This window comes from Drosophila eugracilis, unplaced genomic scaffold (assembly GCF_018153835.1).
Source record: "Drosophila eugracilis isolate 14026-0451.02 unplaced genomic scaffold, ASM1815383v1 contig_2154, whole genome shotgun sequence".
Classification (NCBI taxonomy): domain Eukaryota; kingdom Metazoa; phylum Arthropoda; class Insecta; order Diptera; family Drosophilidae; genus Drosophila; species Drosophila eugracilis.
In genome coordinates, this window is record NW_024573038.1 from 12,767,093 (window position 1) to 12,778,210 (window position 11,118).

At 43.2% G+C, this 11,118-nt stretch overlaps 1 protein-coding gene across 1 annotated transcript; it reads left to right on the forward strand.

Moving 5' to 3' along the window:
- Positions 1 to 3,699: 3,699 nt before the first annotated feature.
- On the forward strand, positions 3,700 to 10,289 carry LOC108104291 (toll-like receptor Tollo). Its single transcript, XM_017210265.2, has one exon. It carries the CDS (start codon positions 4,284 to 4,286, stop codon positions 8,337 to 8,339), a length of 4,056 nt encoding a protein of 1,351 aa, XP_017065754.1. The 5' UTR covers positions 3,700 to 4,283; the 3' UTR covers positions 8,340 to 10,289.
- The last annotated feature ends 829 nt before the right edge of the window (positions 10,290 to 11,118 follow it).

Genomic DNA, 11,118 nt, shown 5'->3' on the forward strand with positions numbered 1-11,118 from the left:
AATGTACGGGTATCTACAAAAGAATCGGTGCCCATGAGTCATGTGACTGTGACCCAATGAGCAATATAAGCGCCCAGCACCCACAAGATACAGATACTCGACGGCGGGCGGCGGCGTACACGTCTTTGGCAACCCAAGACAAGCGAAACGATTACAAAGAAAAATAATTTGCGCAAATGGAAAATGAAAGAGAAACGAGAACGATCAGTCATCGTAGGGAAATGTGGCCCCCTCTCGACGAACTCCACTGAGCCATAGACTCGACTAATCTAATCAAATCAAATCAATGCTGGAGGAACCGCCCCTCGTATACGGTTACAGATCCCAAAAGTACACCAAAGAGATCCTTACACTTGGAGAAATGGTAAAGGAATATGAACTATAGAAGAAAATTTGGAAATATTAGAAATATTTCATATAAGTTTGGGAAAAATTAACATTATTTGGTTAGCGAATGTTAATTTAAGGCATTTTAGTTTATTTTCTGCTATATTAATACATAAAGTTGAATTACCTTACAGGTTCCAAACCACATATTTTTCCTAAGTGCACCACACCCATCCCTTAACATATTGTGCAATCCCAAAGACTAAGCCAATTCTTTCTATACCCAAGCACTTCCTGGCTTACACCAACTGGCCTGATCGATCGATCTGGCGCGATAAAGAAAAATCATAAAACGACTGGGAGAAAAGAAAGAAAGGTACAAGGCAGGAACAAACAATTGAGCGAGGATTGTAACAAAATCCTAGCCAAAGATATCGCTATAGCAGCCAATCTGTTTACCTGAGGAATCAGGATGAGAAATGAGTATGAGGACGATCTGGAGAGGTGAGATGAGGACAGAAAGACGATGTTTGCACGGTCAACTTTCAACACAATTTGTAGGCTACCTGCAGTTTGCTCAGACGGAGGCTTGGGTGTGGGTTTTCCTGAGAACGGCGAACGGCGAACGGGAGAGATCCATCTCAAACGGACCCAGTACCCGTAGCCGTACCCGATTCCATACCAACCCATCCCATACCATCCAGTCCAAACAAGCTGCTTGGCTAACTGGCTGACTGATACGCATCGCTTGGGATGTGTTTGGTTAATCAGCACCTGTCGACTCAACGGGCGTCGACAGGTACAACTACAACTTCTATATAAATATATATATATATACCATATACAGTTCCGATCGAAATAATAGCAGTGCAAATCAAGGGTTTAGTTACATCTGAAGGGGTTTTATTTGTCAGTTTGAGTGGTTATTTTTAAGTTAATAACATAGGACGAGCTCTCTGGTCTCAGCCATTAGCTTGCAGCTTTACCCTTGAGTGCCTCAAAATTAATTGGGCTTGAAATAAATGCAACGTTTGCGATAATCTGTTTTCACCTTTCATTTAAGTTGAGTTTAAAACGAAAATATCTTAAGTGGGGTGCATTTAGGTTTAAGATACATATTTTAGTATAATTTCTGGTTAATAATTTTGAACATGTTATCTAAGCAGCCTTCCAATAGGTAATTAATTATTCTCTCTTTATTTTGTCTTATTAGAATAATTTATGGCAGCGGATAAAAGATATTAACTTTAGTTTTAGCTTTCTAGGATATAAATTTGTTGCCATTTCCAAGCTTAAAACTCACTTTTATTTACATTACAAAATTGTTGAATCAAAAACATTCCCATTTCAGCGAATTAAAAACTCAACTTCAAGTGTTTAATGAGATTTTTCGTTGATTAAAAAACACATGTAGTATTTATTTTTCCGAACCCAGCTGTTTCTGTGTGTTCTATATAATCCCGGTAGCGATCTGTTTTGCTCGGCCCAGTGTGTGTGTTTATTTTTTGGGAAAGTTTGAAAGTGCGGTTACAACATATGGGCAGCCAGATCATGCGAAAAAAAAAAATGAGAAAAACAATATCAGATTCGGACTCGAACTTTAAGTCGGGGCTCCATCTGCGGCTCAGCCACCGTCACCTCATAATGAGTAAGCCCCCGAGTTCGAGATCTCCCCGACAAATCTCGATTGCTTGGCCGGCCAGTCAGCCACTCAGCCAGCTAGCCAGAAAGCCAGAGTCAGAGCCAGAGCCAGATAGCCAGCCGGTCCGGTCTTAAAGAAATACCAACAATCCGAATCCGAATCCGAATCCCAAACTCCAATCCCACCAACTGCTGGGGCTGCTCTCATAAATCAAGAAAAATCAGTCAATTTTTTTGTGGGCTTGCTTGCTTACGCGTGTGTGTGTGTGTGTGTGAGTGTGCGCCTATATCAAACTGACATTGGCTGAATTAACAATTGATTTCAATAATTTTTTATGATTATTCTCCGTTGTGTTGTGTTTTTTTTTTTCGTCTCGTTTTCGGTTTTTGTGGCCTGTCTGCAAGGCAGGCAAAGAAAAGCCGAAGATCAGCCACTTGCACTCGATTCTGTCAATTCAGCAAAGCGCTTCTCTCTCTCTCTCTCTCGGATATAGCTGATATAACTCATTTGCTGAATATGGAAAAGCACTCAAACTCTCAGCTGGGTTTTTGTGGAGTAGAACTCGTCTAACCGGTGTGACGAGTGTCAATGTCTCATTGGAATTGGAATTGTTTGCTCGGCTTTGACGCTCAGCGGAACCGACAGGCGGGCAACGGCGGGGTGGCCCATAGTGCGCACAGTGGGCTAAAAGTAAGGTGCCAGCTGTGGGTGTGAACCTGCTGAGCCGAGGAGTTGTTGTTTGAAGATCAAGGCTGTTGGCATGACAAATATTTGAGGTGTGGACTAATTCGATTTGATTTTAAAGCCTGAACGCCGGAAGTCGTATAAGAAGTTTGCAAAGATCACACTGGGGTTTCTCTATCCATGACAAATTGGTATTTTTACCATAATTTGTTCTGCAAACGGAAATACTATTTAAAAGTTTTAAGAAACTAGTTACTATCTATTTTAGCTGCTTAAGATTAAGCTTACCAAATCTCTCTCAAATTTTAACTTATAAATAGCTAAAGCATGATCGAAGATCAAACTTTAAAAAACTTGCCATTTTCATCTATCGACATTTTAATCTGAAACCTTAAAGAGACAACTTTAAAAATGTCTTATACATATTCATCTAACAAGCTCTTATTACCTTTTAAGCAGATTTTCCTGTGATATTTATCTAGTTTTTTGTTTTCTTTGCGGATTACATTGCCGCACTTGTTACATATTTCCTGGTTATTTAATAGTTGTCCCATTCACCAACTTCCCTAGGGAACTCTTTTAATCAGAGCAAAAAATCTTTAAGCAGATCTAACATATCGATTTACCTTATCCTTGACCCTTAAATATTGCAGATTTGGGAAGTCCTCTTTTTTGAAATATCCACATGTTTTTGTAGACCAATTTCACCTGCCCATCTCCCGCGATCTCACTTCCTTACATCCCATCTGTTCTTTGTTGCAAAACCCAATGCAAATTCTACCTGCAATACGAGTGCAATTGATTGCTATTCAGCCCACTGTGCACTGTGGGCCATTACGTGCGATGCGTTTGCGTTTGCGTTTGGATTGCATAGTTTTGTTTACTCGATCGCATCTCGCTCTAGTTCCTTGGTTCTGTGTGCGTGCTCAATGAGTGCTCACTTGCTCATTTGCTCTCATGTACTCACAGCGGCACACTAGCGGCACCTACTCACCCAGGTACTGAGATGCTCTCTTGGGTTACTCAATTCTACTCACTCACCCTGTGTATGTTGAGTGCTTTTCAGCGGCACTTGCTGCTGGCTGGCAAACGAAGAGAGCGATCAGTTTATGAGTTGACTTCGAGCCGAGCGGAAGCGCGTTTGTCGTTCAGCGGATGTAATAGAACAAAAAAAGAAGAAAAGAAATATCGCCTCGAGAAAAAATTAGAACACAATTTATCAATCGCGCTATCGCACCCCCCACTTGGATTACGGTCAACGCGAAAACTACAACAACAGCTAGAAATAAAAAGATATAGAAATCGAGAAACGAGAAACGAAAGCAACCAAAATCAAAAAAGATATAAAAGAAAACAAGAAAATCGTTTTAGTTAAAGCATTAAATCGGTTGATGTGGTGTTGTTCTTGTGAAAAGTGGCGATTGTGCAAAGCTTCGCTATAAAACCAACCAAAAGAAAATAATTACAAAAAAAACAAAACAAAAAACAACAAAAAATCCCAAATAAACACACACAAAATGGGCGAGAAATAGAACGAGCAGTGAAAGACCAAAAGAAGCCCCCTATAACCCCCTCCGGTTAAGCCAAAACAAAATCGAAACCCCATTCGAAGTTTTAGGAAATATCCAAAATGCTGGCCACCACCCACATGCTATACGTGCTGATTGCAACCTGGGTGATACCCATTTTCGGTGCTGCCCTCAGCAAGACGGTGTTGTACCAGGCTCCCGATGAATGCCGCTGGTCCGGCGGTGGGGAGCACGATATCACCTTGGTCTGTCACCTGAGGACCATCAACTCGGAGCTGGAGAACACCAACTTCAGCGTGATCCAGCCACAGAACACAGTTCGCCTGCGGTTGGAGTGCAACGATGCTCTATTCTTCCAGAGCAGCCTAAGTCCCGATAGCTTTAGGTCTCTGGTTGAGCTTAGGGATCTTACCATCGAGTACTGCAAGTTGGGAAACCTCACAGATGGCTCGTTTAGGGGTCTTCAGGAGTTGAGGAACCTCACCATTCGCACACATAATGGTGACTGGTCCACCATGTCGCTGGAGATGGCCTCCAATAGCTTCGTGGAGTTCCGCCAGCTGGAGAGATTGGATCTGAGTCTCAACAACATCTGGCTAATTCCCGATGGCATGGTATGCCCCCTGAAATCCCTGCAGCATCTGAATGCCTCATACAACAAGATCCAGGACATCAGCAACTTCTACTTTAGTGCCTCGCTGAGCTCTAGGAAAGCACGAGTTTGCGGCTCTACGCTGCAAAGTCTCGATCTGAGTGCCAACAAGATGGTTAGCTTGCCCACGGCCATGTTATCGGCTTTGGGTCGCCTGACCCATCTGAATATGGCCAAGAACAGTATGAGTTTCCTGGCTGATCGCGCCTTTGAGGGTCTTCTGTCGCTCAGGGTTGTGGATCTCTCGGCCAATCGATTGACCTCTTTGCCGCCAGAACTCTTCGCGGAGACCAAGCAACTGCAGGAGATTTACCTAAAGAATAACTCCATTAATGTCTTAGCCCCCGGAATCTTTGGTGAATTGGCGGAACTTTTGGTTCTCGATTTGGCCAGCAATGAACTGAATTCCCAATGGATCAATGCAGCCACATTTGTGGGTCTCAAACGGCTCATGATGCTCGATCTGTCGGCTAATAAGATCAGCCGCTTGGAGGCGCACATCTTCAGACCTCTGGCCAGTTTACAGATCTTAAAACTGGAGGATAACTACATCGATCAGCTGTCAGGAGGCATCTTTGCTGATCTTACCAATCTACACACACTGATCCTCTCCCGCAATCGCATCTCAGTCATTGAGCAACGCACTCTGCAGGGTCTGAAGAATCTATTGGTTCTCTCCTTGGACTTCAACAGGATATCCCGACTGGATTCAAGATCCCTGATCAACTGCAGCCAGCTGCAGGATCTGCACTTAAACGACAACAAACTGCAGTCTGTGCCCGAGGCCCTGGCCCATGTTCCCCTGCTCAAGACCCTCGATGTGGGCGAGAATATGATTAGTCAGATTGAAAACACCAGCATCACCACGCTGGAGAATCTCTATGGTCTTCGGATGACGGAGAACTCTCTTACCCACATCCGACGAGGCGTTTTTGATCGGATGAGTTCCCTGCAGATCCTCAACTTGTCACAGAACAAACTCAAGACCATCGAGGCGGGTTCTCTGCAGAGGAACGGCCAACTGCAGGCCATCAGATTAGATGGAAATCAGCTGAAATCAATTGCTGGCTTATTCACCGAGCTGCCCAACTTGGTGTGGCTGAATATCTCGGGTAATCGTCTGGAGAAATTCGATTATTCGCACATTCCCATCGGTCTGCAGTGGCTGGATGTGCGGGCCAACAGGATCACCCAGTTGGGTAACTACTTCGAGATCGAAAGCGAACTGAGCCTGAGTACCTTCGATGCCAGCTACAATTTGCTGACGGAGATTACAGCCAGCTCCATTCCGAATAGTGTGGAGGTTCTCTACTTGAATGACAATCTGATTTCCAAGATTCAGCCATATACTTTCTTCAAAAAGCCCAACCTGACGCGGGTGGATTTGGTAAGGAATCGTCTGACCACCTTGGAGCCTAATGCTCTTCGCTTGTCACCCATTGCCGAGGATCGGGAGATCCCTGAGTTCTACATTGGCCACAATGCCTACGAATGTGATTGCAACTTGGACTGGCTGCAAAAGGTGAATCGCGAGTCGCGTACTCAGCCACAACTTATGGACTTGGATCAGATTCACTGCCGTTTGGCTTATGCCCGTGGATCATCACATGTCTCCTTGATCGAGGCCAAATCGGATGACTTCCTCTGCAAATATGCCTCACATTGCTTTGCCTTGTGCCACTGCTGTGACTTCCAGGCCTGTGACTGCAAAATGGAATGCCCGGATAGATGTTCCTGCTACCATGATCAATCCTGGACCTCAAATGTGGTCGACTGCAGCCGGGCTTCCTATGAACAGACTCTGCCCTCGCACATTCCCATGGATTCCACACAGCTGTATCTGGATGGCAATAACTTCCGGGAGCTGCAGAGTCACGCATTCATTGGCCGCAAGAGGCTAAAGGTGCTGCACTTGAACCACTCCAGGATCGAAACACTCCACAATCGTACTTTCTATGGCCTTCTGGAACTGGAGGTTCTCCAACTGCAGAGTAATCAGCTGAAGGCATTGAATGGCAATGAATTCCAAGGTTTGGATAATCTTCAGGAGTTGTACTTGCAACACAATGCCATTGCTACGATCGATACTCTTACCTTCACGCATCTGTATCATTTGAAAATCCTGCGATTGGATCACAATGCCATCACATCCTTTGCCGTCTGGAACTTCCTGCCTAGCTATCTGAACGAACTTCGTCTGGCGGGTAATCCCTGGAGTTGCAACTGCGAGTTCATTGACAAACTGCGAGACTACATGAATCGTCATGAGTATGTGGTGGACAAGCAAAAGATGAAGTGCGATGTGATCAGTGGAAATAACACCCAGCAGATGGTTATATACCCAGGATCCGGAGAGGCTAGTTCCATGCCCGTTGTGCAGTGCAGTCAGACTTTGCCATTGGGTCTGGATGATAGCTTCAATTATGCCGAGCAGGCTGGTGCCGAGAATCCCTCGAATGCTACCTCCACTAAGATGATCCTTAATCAGCCACCAAAACTGGATTACATACCCATCTTGGTGGCCATTCTAACGGCCTTTGTGTTCATCATGATCTGCACTTCTTTGGTATTTATCTTCCGCCAGGAGATGCGTGTCTGGTGTCATTCGAGATTCGGAGTCCGACTCTTCTACAATGCCCAGAAGGATGTGGATAAGAACGAGAGGGAGAAGCTATTCGATGCCTTCGTTTCGTACTCCTCCAAGGATGAGTTGTTCGTGAACGAGGAACTTGCTCCCATGCTGGAACTAGGTGAACATCGCTATAAACTGTGCCTGCACCAGAGGGACTTTCCCGTTGGTGGCTATCTACCGGAAACCATAGTCCAGGCCATCGACAGCAGCCGTCGAACCATAATGGTGGTCAGTGAGAATTTCATCAAATCGGAATGGTGCAGATTCGAGTTCAAGTCTGCCCATCAATCGGTACTGAGAGATCGTCGCCGGCGATTGATAGTCATAGTGCTGGGCGAGGTGCCGCAGAAGGAACTTGATCCCGATCTACGTTTGTATCTGAAGACCAACACGTATCTGCAGTGGGGCGATAAGTTGTTCTGGCAAAAGCTTCGATTCGCTTTACCGGATGTCTCCTCATCGCAACGCTCGAATGTTACCAGCCAGGGTTGCCATGTACCGATCAACCATGCCGCTTACCATCATCATCATCATGTCCACCAGCAGGCAATGCCACTGCCCCATTCGGTGCACCATCACCAGCAGCAGTTCATGTTGCCACCGCCACCACAGCAACCAGGCAGCTTCCGCCGCCAACCATCGGTGCACCAACAACAACAACAACAGCAGCAGCAGCAACAACTTCGCGGCGGCAATAACAACGCAGCAACGCAGCAGCAGCAACAACAGCAGGCGGCCTTGCTGATGGGCGGTGGTTCGGTGGGTGGGCCTGCACCTCAGATGATTCCCCTGGCGGGTGGCATCCAGCAGCAGAGCCTCCCATTGCCGCCAACCCAGCAACCGACGCCGGCGTCTAGAAATCTGCACATGTGAGTTGGGTTAACACTAAGCCAAGGGGTTAAAGGCAAGGTCAGTGGAGCTAGAGAGAGGGTTAAAGAGCTGTGTTCTATGAACTTTAAAGATTTAAAATATTTAATTATTCTTTAAGAATAATAACTAGATACTTAATATCTTCCCCCCAGAAACAGAAACTATTTCAAAAAGGAAAAAAAAACATTTATTTTAATGATGACCACAAACATTCTTTGGCCATAAAGAAAAAAGGGAAATAGCACAGGCCAAGACCATTTGTACGATCTTGTTCGGTTATGAAAGGTGATCTAGAATATCTGAAAAAGTACTTACCCTCGCGAAAAACAAGTTTAACTTCCTTGGGTTTCCAAATAACAACAGAAAGAGTAGCAAAAGCTATGAAAGGGGAATTGCATTCAATATGCAAATGCGAGCGTTTAGCGATAAAAGCCTAGTTACATGTTAAAATAGCAAAAGTAAAAGAAAAATCGAGTGGGGAAAAGAACACAGGCAACACCGGGTAACAACAATAACAACAACAACAACAAAAAGACAACAGTAAAATAGCTGGCGAGCCAGGCAATTGTTGTTTGTTGGCCCTGTTCTGTTTTCTTACGGCCAGCTATTTTCAGTTTCCTGGCTCGCAGCTAGATTCTGAAAATTGATGTTGCATGCAGCACACCAACAGCAACTGCCAGCTAACAGATACACAAGGCAAAATTTCACATGTCTTATAATGAAAGTTAATTAATAATTTGCAATTAGACATGAACTTTGGAGTTAAAAGATAATTAAGAGATGGCTGAGAGATCTGTAACTTAGAAGGCAGCAAAAACTTTAATGTGAAAGTAACTTTACAGATATTTTTATACACTTTTAGATACAATCATTGATTGGTTATCCCGTTTTTTAACAAATATTTTTATGAATTTTTAAAAGTTCTTATTTATTTCCCTGTGTGTAGTTTCCACACCAACCAGTCAGTCAGCCACAAAAGGCAGCAGGCCCGAAAGTATTTCTCTTGGCTTTATATATTTTTTCTTTTTTTTGTCTGTTACCTCCTTCTTCTCCTTTATTTTGTCGTTTTCCAGTAGATTTTTTTTTTCTGTTTTTTGGTTTTCCCCGTTTGCAACGCTCAGTCGTTAGTTCATCTTAACTGCTGCATTTTGCTATAACAAGCTCGACGTGTGTAGAAGATACACTCGTGTATCTGTATCTGCAGCAGCTGTAGTCGAATACGAATGCCTGTGTATCTGTGTATCTGTGGAAATGTGACTGAGCGCGGGTTGGGAAAAATAGGCAAAGGCTAGCGGCCAATGGCAATGGCAACGCAAAACATCACAGAGCTCATGTCTGGCTAAAAAGGAAAATGGGAAAATGGGAAATGGTAACAAAAAGCAGACCTTAGACGTTAGACGGTTAGAAAACTGAAAACCAAAAACCCAGACCGTCTGCAGACAGTTTCTGCTGTACGGGTTTAAAATTGGTTTTGGTTTTTGTTAGCTTCGTTTTTTTTCTTTTTATGTTTTTTTGTTTTGTTTGTTTGTTTGTTCTCCTTTTGAGCCACAATTACATGTGCTAATCAATGGCAGCAAAAATAGATAGCTCTGGTCGAGAAAGAATTGTGTGTGAGAAGGGAAACAATTGTTGAGGATTTAACTCTGATAAAACGGACTTACATCCAGCAATTAATGCCGGTTAATTGTATCTCAGCATAGCAGCAAGATAAAGTTGTGAAAGACAAGAAAAATTCCCCTATTATAGAGTCACTTCTGCAGATCACGCCAAGCCAAGATTTGATTAGAAAACAAAGCTTTCTTTTTTTTCACTCGCCCTCCGCTAGTCAGAGATTAAGAAGAAGTAGTCAGAATTTCCCAGAGTGAAACTTACAATTGTGACCTTGCTGGCAAAAAAAAAAAAGAAAGAAAGAAAAGAGATACAAGTTTTCCACCTAGCAGCCGTTGGGGAAAATAACAATCCAAGGAAAAGCGTAGGAGAGAGATCACAGCACGTGTATGTGTAAGCTCGCCAAGTTTTCGGCCCCCAAAAGTTGTGTTTTGGCCAAAAATCGACAAGGCCAGTAAAGGAGGAGAAGAACACGAGAACAGAGTCGTATAGATTAGTTTGGTCTTGGCGATTAAAATCTACCTGGTTGTCTGTGCTACGCCCTGCCCCCTCTCCCTCTCCCTCTCTCTATCTTAGACCATCTCCAGCTCCACTGCCTTGGCCAATTTAAAAATGCATTCCAAAAGCAAGAAACAGCTGAAAAAAAAACAAAACTAGTTAACAAAATAGATACACTCGATAGAGAAGGTATCACTAGGCCTGGACTGTGACCAAGCGAGTTAAATGTAAATAAGTTAAATGTTAATCGTACGTTTATATTTGTTTAATCATTGTGATATTTTGTTTTTTAGCATTAAGCACTAATTTATTAAGATGCGTACCATTTTCCTACCAACCTATGTTTAGCCGTAAACTTATCCTCATTAGTTAGTTAGTTTAGTTTAGTAAGTTAATAAATCGAATTGGAAATCATAAAACAAACACCCCGCTCCCGCCTACGATATACAGCCATATTAATTCTATTAAAAAAATTATCAAATTATTGTAAATAAAAGAAAAAAAATGACTGTTTGGTATGCACTAAAAAAAAAAACGAAAAGAAAACGAATTTTGCAACACGAATCGAAACAAATTGAGAACATAAATCGACTGATTACATGTGTACTAAATATAAAATATGCATAAAATTTAATTATGATTTACTCGTCGCTCGTTGTAAATATTGTAACTATCC